The sequence below is a fragment of the Festucalex cinctus genome, chromosome 2 (genome assembly GCF_051991245.1).
Source record: "Festucalex cinctus isolate MCC-2025b chromosome 2, RoL_Fcin_1.0, whole genome shotgun sequence".
In the NCBI taxonomy this organism is placed as follows: domain Eukaryota; kingdom Metazoa; phylum Chordata; class Actinopteri; order Syngnathiformes; family Syngnathidae; genus Festucalex; species Festucalex cinctus.
The window spans coordinates 14206980-14226193 of NC_135412.1; the positions used below are offsets into that span (position 1 = coordinate 14206980).

Consider the following 19214-nt stretch of genomic DNA (forward strand, 5'->3'; position numbering starts at 1 on the left):
TTTCCAGAAACACTTTAGATTTTGTAAGAAAAAACATGCAATTTGTTTTAGTTATAGGCATACAGTATTGTGACAGTGTATTATTTAGTGCCATCTAGTGGTGAACTAATAGAATGCAACAAGTTTGAAGCACACATACTACGGTGCCCCAGAAGGACCATAGCCTACTTAGCAAGGCTACCGCTAATTACTACCAATTATTATTTTGAGTAAGAAGACCAGCCTGGCGAGCTGGAGCAGTGGGGATTAGCATGATGGGTAGCAAGAACTTGCTGGAGCAGCTAGCAAGAACAAGCTAGAGCGGCTAGCGAGAGAGCTAGCAAAAGCTAGTAGACGGACACAAGCCGCGGGACACCACCAGAGGCTAACTGAGGTTGCGAAGTTCTTCTCATTCGGGTATCCATAGAGCATAAAGATGGCGGCGAACCATGTCAACCTCCTTTAATGGGACACAACCTGCGTATTATAATTAACACATAAAAATGTGATAGAACATATTTTCCGCAATAGTTCACCACTTGATGTTGATAAATAAGTCTGAGGTATTTTGAACTGACGCAGGGGCTAACAAACAAACCCAACTTGGACGAATGAATGGACGCTACAATTAATTCTGTTGTCGCAGAATTAATCACTGTTTCCTTGTTGAATGTTGAACAGCGAGAGGCGTTTCGTGTATTTCTAGCGGGTAAGATGTTCGTGCTTTGCCCCCTTTCGTCAAGAATGAACTCGAAATTTTCGCCCGTGGCTGTGATTGGTTAAAACAAACGTGTAGAATGCCACATCGCCCAGTCAACTTGAATTATTATACAGAATGTTCCGCCTTTTCCCGACGAAATTACTGTGGAGAGGTACCAGATGAATATGTAATATCTGTCTGGCTATTGCCAGATTCACAAGAACCCTCATCGGAGGAGAAAGCAGTCACTGACCAGATAGCATTCATCACAATAGGGTTCAAAAAATAAAGTTTAATGTTATGTGCTGTATAACAAATAAAATATATTAGTGTTTAAAAAAAACAAAAAAACAAAAAACAGGTGCATAACTAGGTGGAGCCTAATCTACCATTGTGAGGAGACAGTGAGGAGAGGCCGACAAGGCTTCAGGCCGGCGAGCTCCACTGAAAACGTAACATCATCATCATGAGTCCTCACTAGTTTCTTGACATGAAACGATGAATTCCATGAAAAAATCTTTAAATACAAATACAGTGTGCTGCACGTGAAGACATTATCATCTTTGGAGGACAAACATACAGTCACAAAACAATTCATACATGTTAGTCACATAGATATTGCATTGGTCTGCCACTGAGTGAACTACCTGCTGGGGGGAGGAGTGTCGGACCAACTTGTCGGGACGCACAGAACTCTTATCATGTTTTTTACGGCTAAACAGCAACACACATGAAATATGCTAAGAGATAGCGAGTCAACATCATCATAGTCCTTGTGGAAAGCAGGTTTTATAAACCATGTTTTCACACTGAAAGTTTTTTTTTTATATGCACATGAACACTATTGACACAAACATCTACAGCAAAGTTACACTTGACATAGCAGAACCCTGGTTGAGATTAGGCTAACACAATTTTGTTATCACAGAACTATTTACACTCTGCAAGGACACACACCCGAAGGTGAGCCCTGGTGCAACGCCAAATCTTCTCTTCAGTCCTGGATGATTCCGTCAGCAGATGTGTGGTTCTGGATTTCACCAGCAGTGTAACATGAACAGTGACTGCAAGCCTGACCGTAACACGGATCTCCTGCTGTTGCTTCTTCTCAAATGATCTCCCATAAATATACGCAAGACAAGCGAGAGGAGAGGCGGAGTCCTCTCAAAAATAAAGAGAAGGAACCTGATACCGGGACTGGACCCAAACTCAGTCTCCTCCCATATTCACTAACGTGGATTTGTGAGACTGACGGAGTACAGATCCAGGCCCAGCATCAATGTCGGCAAAAAAAAAAAAAAAAGAACAGTTCAGAGGTAAGAAAGCAAATGTATTTCTAGTAGAGATAAGACCCGCCAAGCATGGTGGGGGCACGTCTTCATGCTCTCTTGATGCTTTGGCACTGACACAAAGATGAAATCAAAGGAAAATAAATGCTCTTCATGAGGCAACATTGGTTGTTAAGGCTCTACTGTGGCTGTGCTTGCTTAGTTTCTAGTGACGGCTGATAACTGCATACTACCACGAGACCAAGCGGGGAGGCACTATGTGGAATCCTCAGGTTCTGACTTGATGGTCTTTTTTTCCGTGTTGCCGGCTGCCCGCTGTGACATCCCGTTTTCTAAGAATACAGTAACAGTGTCAGCATAGAATTAAAACAGACAGCAGACCAATCAAATGAGTGCGCACTGACCTGTTGCTGGTGTTTTGGTCTCATCTGTGCTGCTGTTGTGGTTGTGATGACGCTTGAGCTCATTGGCCAGCTGTTTGCCTAATGGCAGGTCACCTTCCTGCATGGTTTGGCTCACCACCCGCAAGTTTATGGGTCGCTCATCTGGAGGAACAGACGGACGAGGAGCGATGAGGATCAGGTTATTCTTGTAGTAACATTGAAACAGATGCTGCACAAAAGATGCCATTTAAATCAGTGACAATGATGTTGTTAAAGGGACAGCAACATGAAAAAATCAACTTTTTGGAGCTGTGTTAAAGTGATAATTCCTCACTAAAAACATCACCAAAGTGGTGCTTTCTTCCATTCGCCCCTCTCTGACAAATTCTATGCACCAGCCCCTCCCAAACTGAGAAAATGAGCTGTTGGCACTTTATGATGTCATATGGTGCGGACCCACCCCGCACCGCCTCTGCTACTAAACACACGCCCACTTTCTCTGAGACCTCCATGGGATAGTGACAAAAGTAGCCTTTATCATGAATTCAAAGCAATCCATTATCCTTCACATTTGCAATGCCCAAGTGCAATGACAATTGGCTGTCTTAAAATCCCATTCTGGCTGACTATTGTGTAAACAAGTAAAACATTTGCACTGTTCACCCTAACTGAAAGAATAGTAGAGCGATTAGTGTCCTTGCTCTGTAAACAGCAAGTCCCTGGTTCGAATCCAGCTCAGGTTTACGTTTTTTTTCACCTCCTTCTTCTTTCCTCTCTCTTCAATGAGACTTTTTGTTTTGAATGTTTATTGAAGAATTGGCTTGCGTCAAGTTGCATGGCCACTCACAGGAGTGCTGAAACGCAGAGCTCCGGGGGCGCGGCAATCACACGGGGAGAGGCGGGGTTTTACTGAACCGGGCGTTTTCCTTCCGTGTTCGAAAATTAACCAGCAAAACACCTAATATTTTATAAAAAATGACATCGTCATGGTATCAAATGTAATATTTAATCATTATATGCCTATAGTTAACTGTTGGAAGGGCTTAAAATACCGTGGTGTAATCCCTTTAAATCACAGGAAAAAAATGAGAGGGAGGAGACCGAGCTAGACACACAGAGAGAGGACGACTATGGGAGAGAGACACCCCCTCTGGGCAACTGGCTCGAGGTAAACGTGTAGGCGGCTTAATTACAGGTGCATTGTGGGATTTGTGGGAAGAGCGATAGAAGAAGCTGTCGGAGTGGGTGATGTAGGAAGAGGAGATGAGCCCTGAAGACAAAACTTGAATACTCACGCTTTTTTTTTTTTTTCCCAAAAGAAGAAACAAATTCAGAGCAAGCAGTTTTGCATGCACATAACATAGTTTTGTTATGAACCCTAGAGAGGAAATATGTTTCGATTCCGTTTACCTTGATTCTCCTTGCTGGAGTCACTGGCGGCCCCGTTGGTGTTCTGGGCGCTGGCGAGGTACTTCAAGGCAGCAGGGGGGATCCTCCAGTCCAGAGCCTGCAGTCGCTCCTGGACTGCGGCGTCCTGCAGGATTTCCATCTGTCTCGCTAGCAGGCGCTCCAGTTGCATCTAAAGACACGAAAAGGAACCATCTGATCCAGGAATCATAGGCCCTCAATAGAAAGTTGACCCTAAAGTACCCACACTCTGTACTTAGAATGGATATAAAAAGTCTTCACACCCCTTGTGAAATGCCAAATTTTTGTGATGAAATTTTTTTTTTCAGTGTTTATAGTTTGCTTCATTTTGCATCTATTTGTCTTAAAAAATAAAAAAATAAAAAAAAATCACAAAAACATAATTAAAAAGTAACTACAAAAATACACCATATGTGTGTTACTGTGTATGTTGTTAAAATAAATTGAAACTAAATATGTCAAATGAATTTGACACACCACAGAGAGGACTGTTGCTAGCCAAGTATACAAACTAAGGTTTCAAAATTGCGAAAAATCAAGCCATTGTCTCCATTCTCAGACACTGAGGGCGCGCGTCTGCTGAATGTGGAAAAACAACGGCCTGCTCAACTGTCAATCAAATAGCACAAGTCCCGGAAAAATGGGTACTACTTCGTCTAGCGTCAATCTGACGCCTACACATCCTACATGTTTGAGCCGTGAACGTATATCACCTAAAATCCGCCGGTAGCTGGAATATACTGTATCCCACCAGGTTACTGAGGAACAACAATGGCATGATGACGAGGCACTCTAAAGCAGCCACATGAACAAGAAGGCCCTGTCCACACGCTGGTTGTCGAGTCAGACTAGGATTTTTTATTTATTTATTTATTTTTTTTAAATCTCTACAATCTGAATTCATTTTACAGGGTCTTTAAGATTAGACTCAGATTTTTTTTTAATCCCAAAAGCTCTTTTTTTATGTTTGACAATTTAACACAATGCAAAATATTCTGCACTAATTATTGTTGGAGAAGCCAATCAAACAACACTTAATAAAGCCATGCATGGAAAATTTCTTACTTTGCCAAATTTAGCCAATGTCGCCATTAGTCCCTGGTTCACGTTCCTGCATGTTACTTCTGGTTCTGTTTTCTCAACCTAAGCTATCTATCAGTACATCATCCGCGGTTAACTTTCTCTCTGTCTGTTTCTGTCTTTTTTTTACATTGTAAAAAAAAGTAACAAGCCTATTTTGACAACGTAGAACGCACAGATGTTTTCAAATATATGAAGTAAAGGTTAAACAGTAGGGAATAAAATACTCAAGTTAGACCAGCTTAAGTACAATAACAAAGTATCTGTACTGCCCATCAGCGAGCGTCAACACAAACGTCTCGCTGGAAGTGAAATGATCATCAGGGCGCATGTCACTGTCGCTTGAAATTAAAACGTCAAAGTGTCACGTCCTCCGCAGGGATCGCGCTGTGAATGAGCCATGAAATCTCTTCCCTCTCTGAATAACGTTTTGGAAAATCGCATTAGCTCAGACGTGCGCACTACACACTGACTCAGGAAGTCGCACGTCTAAAGAGGCGTGTTTTCCACAATATAATGAATGGACCACTTACATTGGCGCTGTCGTGAGGAACAAGTTCATCAATAAGCGACACTTAGATCGATGTCATTGAGGCCAAATCTGGAACATCACTAACTGTGCGCATAAAACCAAATCAGATTCCGGAGGTGATGACCTTCGTGATTGTACCTGCAGATTCCGTCCGATGCTTTCGTCTCCTTTGGACTTGGCGCAGGCCAGCTGCTCCCTTAGCATCTCCTGCCTCATGTGGATGGCTTGCAACGCCTCCTGGATGTCGAAGAAATTCTCCTGAAGAAGCACAAAAGTGATTGGGTCACTGAGAGGTGAATGGTCTAAAGGCTGACTTGCCAGGCACAAGAAGGTGTCATGCCTTTGTATGTACAGCAAAACTCAACAGCTTTAAATAGGGCTGAACGATTTTGAAAAATAATCTAAATGTGATTTTACTTTCCCTCAATACTGCGATGCCGGTTTTATATGCAAATATTTTTCAAGGTTCTCGTCCCATTTATCTATTTATTTTTAACATACAAACAATGAATTAAGAGGACGTTAACCTTAAACATTTTTTTGAGAATATGTTATATGTGACCCCACTAGTCTAAACATGACGTTCTGATTAATATTACATTTGTGGAATATGAGTTATGAACCAAAATCCAGCCTTTTTTAAAAATCCATCTCACGGGTCGGCCATTTTGCTACTTGCTGTCAACTGAAGATGACATCAGAGTTGCTCAGCAGGCAACGACCAATCACAGATCACCTGTTTTTTTTGTTTTTTTTATTTTGTTTTTTTGTTTTTTTTGTTTTTGTTTTGTTTTGTTTTTTATTTTTATTTTATTTTATTAATGCTGAGTTGTGATTGGTTGACCTGCACAACTGTGATGTCATTTTCACTCGACAGCAAGTGGCAAAATGGCCGTCTTCTGATATTGATAAAAACCTCAGGGTTTTTCTGCTTAACTCATATTCCACTAACGCAACATTAACCAGAATACCGTATTTTGACTAGTGGGGCTGCATAGAACACATTGTTGAGAATTTTTTTGGTTCACTTCCCCTTTAATTGGTATTAAATAAACAATATCAGATACTAGTACATTATGCATATATATTTTAGTCTTATTGGTTAGGCTTACATTAAAATTAGGCAAATGAACCATGAAATCGTTTATCCAGTTTAATGAGAGTTGTTGACTTGTGAAGCACTTTGACGAGCAGTCGTTTAAGTATTTACTACAACAGCTTCACAAAACAAGTGTGTCGTAAACCTAAATCAGTAAGTCAGAAATAAGATTACAACAATAATGTACATAAACCAATGGCTTTATTATTTCAGTTTACCATGTTTCATGAAACAATGATATGTAAACATTTTGGCTATTTTCTTGCCCAGCGCATGCGTGGAGTTTTCTGTCTTTTAGTATTTTGCTTGACTAGCGCAGATAGAATAGGTCATTTTGCGCTATTGTGGATCATTGCGGGATGGAACACAGCCGACTCACGGCCAATCGAAGCGGCTCCCTTCATTGCTTTAAAAATCAGGGCTCTTGAAGTGTACACAGGCTTGACAGGCTTGTGGAAGCAGAATTTGACCTGCTGGGGTCTGTGCATGCATTTAAACATTGATGTATTTGTCCTAGTTGTGCTCTCCTAAATCATTGACTTGAGTTTTCCAAATACCTCTAGTTTTTAGTTATTTTTAACATACTGTAATGCAAATCTGTTCAACAATCTCTGGGAAGCGAACAGAAAACTCACCTCAGTTTTAATCCTTTTGGGCGAAGGCTCATCCCGGTCCCCACATCGAGACCTGAGGACAAAAAAGCAAACTTAGGAAATGTCATTGTGATGCCAGAAAATGACGATGTGAAGCAGCGACTCTCACTTGCTGGTGCGGTATGTGTATTTATACGTGACCTCTCTGGAGATCTGCCGGGCGAGTCCGAACAGTTCGTCTCTGCGAGTAAGCAGGGCCATGTCCCTCATGCAGAGTTGCGCCGCTGCCTCGTTTACTGTCAGCTGCACAATTACAAAAGACAAGCATGAGCTCAAAATTGGTTATGTGGCAAATACAGGTCCAGAAAGTTTTAAAAACGCTGCCACAGTTTGACTTTAGTACCAGGTGCTAGCTAGCTAGCTAGCTCACATGGTGCTCGTTTATCTTCTAAGGAGCGAGCTAGCTAGCTAGGGGCTAAAGCCAAACTGTGGCAGGGTTTTTACTTTCTGGGCCTGGATTTGCCACCTCTGCTTGAATTTTTTCTGAGCTTGAAGAATATGTTCCCACCTCGTGGAGCGTCAAATGTTTGCCGTCCCTCCTTTTAGAGTCAAAGCGTCCGTATATGGCGCTGTACTTGCGAATCTCCTCCTCCCGCCTCGGGTCATCGTCGCTAAGCTCAAAGATGTGTCCGATCATCTTTGCCAGTTTCTTGTTGCTCTTGAGCTGCTCTTTGACCTCGGCGAGGTCCACTTTGGTGAGCCCCGGCGCCATCCTGTCCACGCACTCCAGGACCGACTGCACTGCGGCCGCATCCAGAGCTTCCAACACGTCCCTGGGGGAGGACGGGGAACCCAGGTCGGACGGCGACAGGCTGTGCTCGCTATCGTTGCTGTGCCCCGACCAGAAGCGAACGTCGGCGTTGCCCTGTAGGGGCGAGCCCACAGAAACTTTGTCCCGAGTCACATCCAACTTTCCCGTGTCAGAGCAGGTGGCGACCGCTTTTGACATCTTGACGCTGGACGTGTTGGCCCGGTCCTGGGCGCCCAGCAGTGTGGGTGAGCCTTCAGGCAGTTTGTAGACAGGAATGCTGCAGACCGGCAGTGAGGTGAGAGGCTGGTTGAAGATGGCCGGGTTGGTGACCCAGTCGCGCAGCGCCTTCTGAAGGCGGCGCACGTGAAGCGGCTTGCTGGCCATGCCGACCAGCGCCATGATCTCCAGGAACTCCTCCTCACCGGCTTCACACAGCTGCTGCACGTCGTCGCCGCCCTGCTGGATGAAAGCTTCGTAGTAGTACAGCAGGTTGGCTCGCTGGAGGATCCGGTAGAGCTGCAGCTCACCCAGCGTCCTGGGCAACACCGCCGCCATCACTGAAGAGAGGATAGGTAACACCGTTAACCAGGGTTGTAATAGTTTGGGATTTCCATCCATCCATTTTCTTAACCGCTCATTCCTCACAAGGGTCGCGAGGGTGCTGGAGCCTATCCCAGACGGCTTCGGGCAGTAGGCGGGGTACACCGTGGACTAGTTACCAGCCAATAGCAGAGTTTGGGATTTTTCAATTTGATTTCTTTTTTCAGTTAGTTTTAATTAGTTTTTAGAGCAAATTTATATTTTTTCATTTTTTTTTAATGGCTTGTTTTAGTTTAGTTTTTATTAGTTTTACTTTTTGTTTTTTTTTAATAAAATATAAGAAGTACATATTTTTTTTTTATTCAGTGAGTTTTATTAATTTTTAGAGCAAGTTTCTAATTTTTTTTTTGAAAATGCTATGTTTTTTTTCATTAGTTTTACTTTTTTAAATATATGAAGTATTTGTTATGGGCAATATTTAAAAAAATAAATAAATAAATAAAAAGTCAGCTTCGTACAGTAATGCCAAAACAAATACAATTTAAATCAATCCTAAAAGTTCATGTATATTATTGACAAAGACAAAAACGATTGACATTTTCAATATAATTATAGTTTTAGTTAGTTTTATAAACATAAGATGATGTTTCAGTCATCTTTTAAACATTTTCTTTTTATTTTATTTAGTTAGCTAAAGAATTATTCCAATTTTAGTTATTTCGTTAGTTTACATCAGAGGTATCCAAACTCTTTCATCAAAGGGTCACGTGCAGAAAAACACTCTTTACCTTCAATTTATCACGTAACATTAATATCAGTTTATGTTAAGCTATGCTAAGCTATTGTAGATTTTTTTTTATATACATATATACATTACATAAATATATATATTTTAAAAAACCTCAATGATTTTCCAAGATTTTTGAGTGGTCAGCAGCACTGTATCCATCCAGAATCATCCCGGCCCTGTACTGAGCGCCAAACTGCAGAATCTCCACATTGAGAATCAAAACAAGAGCAACCTGAACTTCACACAGAGCAGAAAGTGTAATAAACAATCACAATTGATGCTATTTGCTGCTGTCATTGAATTATTTCTATTCACTGGGTTGTTAATAACAGACGTTTTCTTCCTATTTTGGTGAAGTGTGAACGGGGAAAACAAGGAAGTGAGAGAAGAGCATGAATTTGTTTTCCTTCTTCTCATCGCCTGTCTCTCCATCCAGCAGGTTTCTCCAACGCTTGCCAACAAGTCAGAAACACAGCATATGTTTGATCATGCATCACTTAGTAAAATCGATCGAAATTCCCAGCAATTTAAAATCAAATGTGTCCCGCCCACTCCAGAGAGTCAATGATTATTGTCAATTATCTGTCAGTCAAACATTTGGCTGGAGACGCACAATTTTTTGTGACATGTTCTGTTTGCAAGAGGTAAAGATACAGCGTCAATTATTACATTGCACATAAAGGTGCATACATTTTTGTAAAAATGTATTTTTATGCATATTGGCGAATATCATTTGACATTTTATATGGGATTTTCCCACTTTTGTGTTACAATGCACACCCAGTTGTATACATTTAAAAAAAAAAATTTTTTTAATGCATTCTGGTAATATCATTTTTATACAGGAATGCATTGGAAGTATTGGAAACAACTTGTAGTTGCACACAATGTTTTTCAATGTTTTTTTGTTGTTGCTCAATTTTATCATACATGAATTTGTCTTTTTTTAAATTAATAATAATAGATTGCACATATGGTGAGTGTATAAAAAAAAATGTATTGGTGTATTTAACTTGTTTTACACTGTGCTTTATTACCATTTTAATGTGAATTATGTGCAAAACAAGCACATATTCACTTGTGCTGTGGAAATGAGCAATGTTAATAAATGTTACTAAACATGAGTATAGCTCTCGGGCACTTTCAGTGTCTAAAAGTAGCTTCACATGAGATAAGAAGTTGGAGAACCCCGGTAAGTGGTAGCGGCCAATGTAGACAAACGACCTGAGCCATGTTAACTGGTAATTTGAATCTAAGAAGTGACCTTACATCTGGAAGCGACCCTGTCCGGCCTGTCACTGAGCAAGAGTCAAACCCTGAGAGAATTGTGCTTGTTGCCACTCCAGAGGAGGAGTGATCACAAATTGCTGGGAGGACCACATGCCTCTCTCCACCCCTGCAGGATGTGTAGGTGGCGGGCTCGCCTCGCCTAGAATAGGCCGGAGCAGGGGCCTCGGGTGGGAAACACACAAAAGCTGTCTGAAACAAGTGTGAGCTAGTGAAGCAGTTCTATCGACCAGGCCCGGCTGCTGCTAAGGGGTAACCACTGTAATAAAGCTTGTGTGCTACAAGACACAAATTGCATTTTGAATTTGTTTGATTATTATTATTTTTTTACCAATCTGGCCATAAACCATAAATAAACAGGCAAATAGAAAAACACTCATTGTTGAGCTATGAGCACCATCATTCTCCATGTCATACTCTTTTGTCCATGTATAGTCCTGATTCACAAATTTCAGCTGCTATTTCCATTGCTCACACACGCAGAGACACTAAATCCACTGATTCATGAGAAATTCCCATCACGCACAAGGAACCACATCACCATGGCGACTGATAACACTTAGCCATAGCCAAGATTCCAGGTGACACTGGTGTTTAGCTTCTACAATGTGTCAAACTTGTCATACAACATAATTATACAACAAGATGCACAGAAAGGAGACTTTGCAGTGCAGTTAGCTGCTTATGAGGCCAGCACAGTTCATTCATTCAGTGATTCCCAACCACTCTTGTGTTGTGGGAAATTATCAAATTTTACTTAACGGGTCTGAATAATATTATTTACTAAATTACTGTATATCACTATCAATGTCAGTTACATATAGTGACAGGAGCAACAATTAAATGCTTTTCCACCTGATGGCAGAAGGTCAAAACCTGTGTATCCACAATATAATAATGTTTTGTGTTCAACTAAACATGCCCACATTTCACATTGTGAGTAAATTGACGATTATTTCACAATATTAACTTTTTGATATGTTGCTTGGTAGTGTGCCTCGGATTTTTTCACATTGGCTCAATAAAAGGTTTGGCAAGCCTCTATTAATTCATTCAAAGTCTGACATCCACATGAACGTCTGGCGTCGATTCAATTTGACATTTCACCGATTTGTGCAACAGCATGTGCGTCGGTGTCGACGCGTTTTGCACAATATGCAGTGCACAATACAGTAGTAGGTTACAGCACGCGATCTCGTGCACTGAAGTTGCGCGTACCTGCTGTGTTTTGGGCCCCTTTGGTGCGTTCGTGTGGCGGTCCACTCCTCTCCCTCAACACGAAGGCCGGTTGTCAGTCTTGCAAGAGGAAAGCTCGCAAACAAACAGCCCCGCAACGTTGACCTGTGTGGAAAAGCCACGGACGCCAATGTAAAGAATTAATAGCTAATTTCCAGTTGGGGGAATTAAAAAAAAAACGAAGAAAGAGGGAATTAGTTGTTGATTCAAGCGGAGAGACGCTCGTGCATTGGAGTCTTCTCTGTAAACTTTTTATTGTCGTTAAGAGAAGCAAAAAGGCGCATAAAATCAGAAAAAAAAGACTCCCGTGCGTCCTTTTCCTCTGAGTGTGTGTTGCGCGTGTAATAAGTGTTCAGTCGTCTCCGGTCTTTCCACTACCCAGCACTGTTTGAACACAACAAGTTGGCAGTCGCTCAAACACATCCACTTCCGCTTGTTAAAGCAAATAAAAGCCTGAGATGTCAGAATCAAAATCAGGATACGGTATCATCAATAATGAAAAAAGAAGTCAGAACTCGTGACTGGTGTTGACCCTGAAAAGCAAAACTGTTTACAAGTTGGGTCAAATTGATCGGTGTCGGTTATACTGCCATATAGTGTATGCTCATATTAATGTACAAAACATGCTAAATTTGTATTTAAGGCCTGGTCACATTGTGAACAAATAACAGCAAAGTTTTAAAATGATTAACATCACAAACAGGTTTGAGGTGGCCTCAAATTTAAGCTTTCGAGCAGTTTGATGTTCGTTCTTTAGAAGTCGCTGTAATATGAGCACACGCTTACTTTATTTCCCAATTCAGGTGGACAGTGTCCTTATTTTATGTCTGTTTTTTTTTTGTCTGTTTTTTCTTCATGCATTTTTAAAACCTTTTTTTTTGGGGGGGGTTACCATGCACATGACAGCAAAGACACACTATCCAACAAAAATATCCCAAAAATTATCCATGCGTATTAGAGTGAAATAATGATGATCTAAAAAATTGTGTAAAATGTAGCTTGTTTAGTTCAAATCAAAGCCATTATTCTTTTGGTAGGAATATTGAATGGCAATAAATGGATAACCAGGTTAAGTGGGCATTGTTTCTGCCATCTAGTGGAATAGCATTTCATTGTAGCTAATCATTTTTGGACGTGTTTGGGAACCACTATTCTGGAGTGTTATGCCAAGAACAGCAAGAAAACTAGGATATCCTCATTGATTTAGTGCAGCAACCTCAGCTTTTACCAAATGTGTACAATAATCATGTTTTATGATAACATTTGTCAACGTTAAGCATAAACAACAGATATAGGTGTATATAAATAATATGTAACAGTATATTGCTTTATATAATTATTTAATCTCATCAGAGCTTCATTAACTCATTCAAACCCAAAGACGTATAAATACGTTTTTCAATACTTTGTTCTTTACTCCCAATAACATATACGTTTTTCTGTTGTTGTTTTTTTTTATGCTAGAGCATAAAGATAGAGCTTCTGACATGAAGAGGTTGTTTAAAGCGATAGTAGTTATTGCAAAAAAACGGCCAGCAGGTGGCAGAAGAGTATAAGAGATCAGCCAGGGCCATTTGCAACAAGCTCTTTTTGCCAGTGTTTTCAACAGGTTTGTGAATAATGATGCAACTTAGTCTATATTAACAATGTCTATATAAACTTATTCAATATTCTAATGCTAATTGCTGCAAAATGGAAACAGATATGTTTTTATAGCAATAGAACAGAGCATTCCGTGGACCTTGCAAAATCAGTCAAAATCCAGTAAAACAGACAGGAGCAAAAGGGTTTGCTTCAGTGAAAATGGCTGGTAGTGAAAGAGTTAACAAGCATTTATCCAAGTCAGTGGTTTTCAAACTAAGATTTTCATTCCCTAGCTTGAGGGTCAGAAAAAAATTATTAAATTAATTTAAAGAAGTTAGCCTATATTAAAAATTGTTAAATTAACATGTGGTATGTTTATTAAAAAATGCACACCTACTAGTATAGGAGAATAGATCCACACATCATTTTGGACAACAAGGGGTGTATTCTTTTAAGAAGAGAGCTTTGTTGTTGTTGTTTATTAAATAAAAGTGTCTTCCAGAATTAAAGGTATAATACTACGAGAATAAAATCTTTTTTTAAAATTTGGTGAATTACGGCTTTTTTTCCTTTTCTAACGTAATGCGAAAAAGAAACTCCTGTAACTCCATCTTGAGCTTTTATTTTCCCTCAGCATTTCCTGTTTTGTTTTGCTACACGCCCTGAACTTGACATATGGGGATATTCCGCTGCCTCTCTCTCTCTCTCTCCACGCCTTCAAGTCTTCTGTGTGCCTCGCGCCCACGCTGCTCCCCGTGTGACGCAAATCCGCGCGTGGGTGGACACACCGGGCGTGGGAGGCTTTCTGCACGGAATACCAAACACGAGCAGGTTACACGCCCACAGACACAAAAGGACTTTTGCAAGCCGGCACACTTAAAGTTAGTCTCAAACATATTTTCATGACTGTCTGTATTCGTGCACTTTGCCCATTTTCACTCAAATAGAACACGTTATAATGGCTTTAAAATGTGAACTTGAGAAAAAGGTGCAAGGGTCAAGGAGGTCACACTAACACGAGATGGATGAGGAGTGGTCAGGGACATCCTTTGGGATTGCCTCTCACACACACCCCTGAAAGACTTTCATGACTACTAAAAAGCTCTCACACTATGGAGACGCTCTCATTCAATCTTCAACAATATGTTCTCTAATGCACACATGAAGCGGGTAGAAATTTTTTTTCCCCACCCACCTTTACATTTAAATCCTTTTCTGAACTCTTGTGAATATGTGCGTGTGCGTGCGTGTTTATATTTCTGATATGACCTTCCCACATACTGTAGTGTTGCTGTAGATGAGTGAGGCAGACAGGATCAAATCCAGTCGCGCAGCAGACGGCAAAAGAGTCAGCTTGTTTTGACCTCCTTCTTCACCAGCTTCACACATACGCGTGCACACGCATGCACTGCACAGTGCAGAATTAGGAGCAAACAAATTAAAGAGCCAGCGGCAAATAAGATGTCCACACACCCACGCAGCAAGGTGGGTCAACATCGGCCCTGCTTGTTCCCACAAGTCCTTGTTTCCCCCACACATCCCGGTGCTTTGTACGCGGCCTCCTCGGAAGGAATCAACTGTCATCAACATCAACCTTGGTATCTTGTTGCGATATTTGGTTCTGATGTGAACATTCCTGTAAACTGATTCAAAACAGAGGGAATTTGAATTAGTGGGTTCGCTTAGAGGGAATTAGTGGGAATGTGAAAAGCATGAAATGAGGCAGTTTCTTTTCTGAACATGTTCCATAGCTTTTCTATTCTGTATTGACTAGAGAGAGAGAGAGAGAGAGAGAGAGAGAGAGAGAGAGAGAGAGAGAGAGAGAGAGAGAGAGAGAGAGAGAGAGAAATTAGCTCATGTTGATAATAAGGACTGATTGGTGAACACTGGAGTTCTACCGGTAATTGCCTTTTAGAGGTGGAGGGACATGAAGCAGCAAGACGATTCAGAACAGACACAGAATTAGCAATGTTTCTGCTCGACTTAATTTTCAAATAATAAAATTTCAAAGGGGTAACATTTTGTTATAGTAACACTCCGTTACAATTATGCTACTAAGATAGCAATTGTGGCTAATGTCAAATTGTTTACATTGCTAATGCTAGCTTAGTATTGCTAATGCTAGTAGTGCTACAATTTCTTGTGTCTACTGACAATTCCGAGCTTGCGTCACAAGTCAAAATGGCGGTCTTATGCTGCATTTGAGGAGGGGTTTGAAGTTGGATTTATCCCACTCGAAGTGTCTGTCTCCGTTCCACCCTCAAAGCGTTTGAGACAAATGTAAACAACAAAGATGGCTGATTCCAATAAATTCTTTGATGTTCTGGTTAATGCAGTAATTCCAAATCACGTTGTGTTATGTGAAAATATGTCTTGTATTTACATTTGACTCCAACGCTTTAAGGTTGAACTTGGAACTGACAAGTCCGATTTCCCACTTTCCTTAAATGCAGCATTTTTCGGCCACTCAGTGAAAGAATGCTCATTGAAAAGTATTGTACTTTGGACCACTGTAATTTGATTTGTGTGATATGGATTTGAAATTGTATAAAATATTTGACTACTATAACAATATGCCTAGTTGTTATGCTAGTCAGAGGCAAAAGCAACGGAAATACATCATGGAAAAATTCCTGGATGTTCTGAATTGTCAATTAGTGAGAGGTTGGGGGGTTGGGGGGGGGGGGGGGGGTCGTAAAGTGAGGTTAGCAGTTTTAACACTGAACTCCCCGTTGAAGACCTTGGTTGACTTTCCCTCTATTTCTGTCATGTTTTTGTTTTTTTTTTCCATTGTCAATATTTGGTTCTGACATGAAAATTCCACTGAACTGTTTCAGAGAGAAGTTGAATTTAGTGGGAATTTGCAAAGCGTTGGAAGTAGGCAGCTTCCAAGGTTTTCACACTCCCGAAGTCCTGTCAATCATTTCCAGGCGTAGGCGTGACTTTTAATTTATTTGTGTCTGTTGGCGTCCGCCCTCCCACCTGCTGATAGTGCATGTGCCTCATTTGGCAGGCAGCCTCGTCATATCTCACTTTTCGTTTGTGCGGCAGCTCGCCGCTCCCTCTTCCTTTGCTTTTTTCTTCTTCTTCTTCTTCTTCTTCTTCTTCTTCTGTTTGCCCCCCCGGAGGAGAAAGCCATTTCAATGACACGCCCACGCCCGGGCCTGTCAGCCCCTCACCCTGTCAGAGCACCCACACCGCTCCCCTTCTCCGCTCCCAGACAGCCCACATCCTCAGCACTCCAGCAGCTCTTTTAATCCAACTTCCCCCTTCGGAGGGGAGAGGAGTGGGGTATGGAAGATGGGGGGGACAACCAAGAGGCACAAATGTCCCTCCTCATTTGTTGGTTCCTGAAGTTTGTCGACGGGCGTGGACGCCGCTGGGGAAAAATGCAAAGAAATCTAGTCTTAAAGTAGCAGCTTGTTTTTTTTTTGTTTTTTTTCATTAAGCACATTTCTTGGGTGTGTGCGTGTGAGGCTCCTACTTTGTGTCTGTTGAGTGTGGGATGTATGAGCGGCTTATGTCTGACTGAACACGTGTGTACGTGCGTGGGTGGCAAGCGTGCGCATAGGAGTGATGTAGATGTGCGTGTGTATTTGAGGACACTAAGCGTACGTGCGGGCATTTTGGGCAAGGATGTGTGTGGGCGTAGCATGTGCGGGCGGAGGTTATATGACATACAGACAGAGACAAGCAGCATGTGTGCGTATGTGCCTGTGACTTTCAATAGGCGTCTGCAGTGTGAAAATCCGCCTTGACTCAAAGTGGAAAGTGCAAATGACCATGGTGAACATGCATAGCAGCCTGGAGATGCGTCACACGACGCAAACCAGGGCAGCCAACCTAGGAAATCGCCTTGGGCCCTGAACTGAAGGCCCCGTTGACACTTAAGAGGATAATCAAGGCCACAGCAGTTGCAGTCCAAACAAAAGAGTTAAGTTGCAATAGACTCAAGGTGGAAGGCCGAAAAACAAATAATAGTCGGTTTCCTTTCAAATTAAATTGCCTTCATCAGAACTAATGAAAAGTCAAACACATGGATGAAGAACACTGAAAATAAAATGGTTTCCCACCCAAGGGAGGACTTACCATTAGGCAAACACAGGCAATTGCTTGGGCTCCTGAGATTTCCAGGGGTCCCCAAATGCCTCATAAACACTCTTTAACTCATTCACTACCAGAACATTTGGGCTAATTTGACCCACAGAAGAGATTGTCACTACCAATACAAAAAAAAGAAAGAAAAAGTTTCTCTTCCTCGTACTTTTGCAATCATGCAAAAAACAAGTTTTTCTTATCTCTAAACTGTTAAGCTGCCAAAGCTCCTTTAAGTTAAAATGTTTATAAATCAAAGAAAACAAACACGTTAGTTAGTTAGTTAGTTTTCATTTATTTATTAGCGTGTTTGCTAGCATCACGCTAGCTACTGCTACAGCTTGCCGTTCTTTAGATGGAAAATATTTCTATTGTTCAAATAATAATTAGATTTTAAGTTGGACAAGGCTTTTTTTTTTTTTTTTTTTTGGTGGTCATTTTCACAGATGGCATCTAGTGAGTGAGTGAACAATTATGTTTTTTCTTAGATATTTTTATATTTTACAAAAAAATGGGGAAAACAAACTTATTTATATTTTTTATAAAGTGTACCTCATTCACTCCACAAACTGTAATACACACATTTTTTTTACTTCCTAATACAGTATACTGTGTACATAAATAATAATAAGGTAATGTAAATCAGGCCCAGGGGCCGGATCTGGCCCGCCACATAATTTTACATGACCTGCAAAAGCAAATCATGTGTCAACTTTCAAAATCTGTACTGACATTTCAAAATGTCATCTTAAATGAATAGTGATTTTGGAACCTTTTTTTTTTTTTTTTTTTAACCCATTTTACAATAACTTGAACAATAACTGATACAATTATTATATTTCTGATTTCAAAACTAGTAATCATCATTTTGTTTTGTGCATGTGATAATACAATCAGACGATTACACTTTTTTTTTTTCACCATCATAACAGTAGTCATAACTATAAAGTGGCCCGTGACAAAAATGAGCTTGACACCGCTACTTTAAATAATTTTTCTTCGAGTGCGTTAGAAGAGTTCCAACATGTTGCCTCATAAAGTTAGTCATTATTATTATTAGTTTCTTGACATTGGAAATATAGTTAAGCTCTTTGTAAACCGACTGTATTAACCTGTATGAACTGTATAATAATAATTTAATATTAATAATAAATTAATACAAATAATAATTTAATATTTAAATAAATAAATTAATAATAATAATAATAATAATAATAATAATAATAATAATAATAATAATAATAATAATAATAGTTGTCAGGGGAGTCAAATCCAAACAATGGAGGCAATTACCAAACAATGGAGGCAGTGTAAATTGTTAATTTTAATATTTATTGAGGGCTGCAACTTCCCTACTCATCATAGTTTGGACACCCCAATCTAAATAGATTGCTATTCTGTAAAAGTAACACCTTCTATCAGACTAAGCTGAGGAAGACAACAGAGCGCTACCGTTGCAACAACTGGAAAAAAAAAAAAAAAAAAACTGGTATGATTTACATGATTATTGCCGTGAACTTTTTGATGTGCAGCCAGCAGGCAGAAACAGCAGCAGCATCCTGAGATTAGAGCCGCCGCCTCCCCCCACGCGCACGCCCACCTCGCCAGCACAAGTCCCTGACTCAATTAGAAACAAACCTCTGCAACTTCCTGGCACACAAGAACCCACACGCGGCTCCGCCCACCTCGCACACCAGCACAGTGAGCGCACAGTCGGTGACATTCATGCAAAGAGGAGCCGTCCACACACAAACACCTTTAATTACAGATCACATCTCAAGTGGAGGC

At 40.7% G+C, this 19214-nt stretch overlaps 1 protein-coding gene across 2 annotated transcripts; it reads right to left on the bottom strand.

Annotated features, from left to right (window-relative positions):
- Window positions 1–951: 951 nt before the first annotated feature.
- LOC144013816 (NGFI-A-binding protein 1-like) lies at window positions 952–12121 on the bottom strand. Of its 2 annotated transcripts, XM_077513055.1 has the most exons (9): window positions 11730–12121; window positions 8422–8451; window positions 7652–8350; window positions 7253–7386; window positions 7126–7177; window positions 5530–5649; window positions 3762–3930; window positions 2373–2513; window positions 952–2300 (listed from the first exon to the last, which is right to left on the bottom strand). In XM_077513055.1, exons 3-9 carry the CDS (start codon window positions 8291–8293, stop codon window positions 2224–2226), a joined length of 1335 nt encoding a protein of 444 aa, XP_077369181.1. In that variant the 5' UTR covers window positions 8294–8350; window positions 8422–8451; window positions 11730–12121; the 3' UTR covers window positions 952–2223. The 2 variants fall into 2 exon arrangements, with proteins under 2 accessions (XP_077369181.1, XP_077369180.1); XM_077513054.1 differs by having other exon boundaries at window positions 7652–8451.
- Window positions 12122–19214: the final 7093 nt, after the last annotated feature.

Bases quoted from the DNA above. Each gene is read 5' to 3' on its own strand.
- LOC144013816 (XM_077513054.1), bottom strand. From the start codon at position 8,449: ATGGCGGCGGTGTTGCCCAGGACGCTGGGTGAGCTGCAGCTCTACCGG. The intron at 7,387-7,651 runs GTGGGAACATAT...GTAATTGTGCAG, and splicing joins AACATTTGACGCTCCACGAG to CTGACAGTAAACGAGGCAGC. The intron at 2,514-3,761 runs GTAAACGGAATC...CTGTTCCTCCAG, and splicing joins CTCCAGCAAGGAGAATCAAG to ATGAGCGACCCATAAACTTG.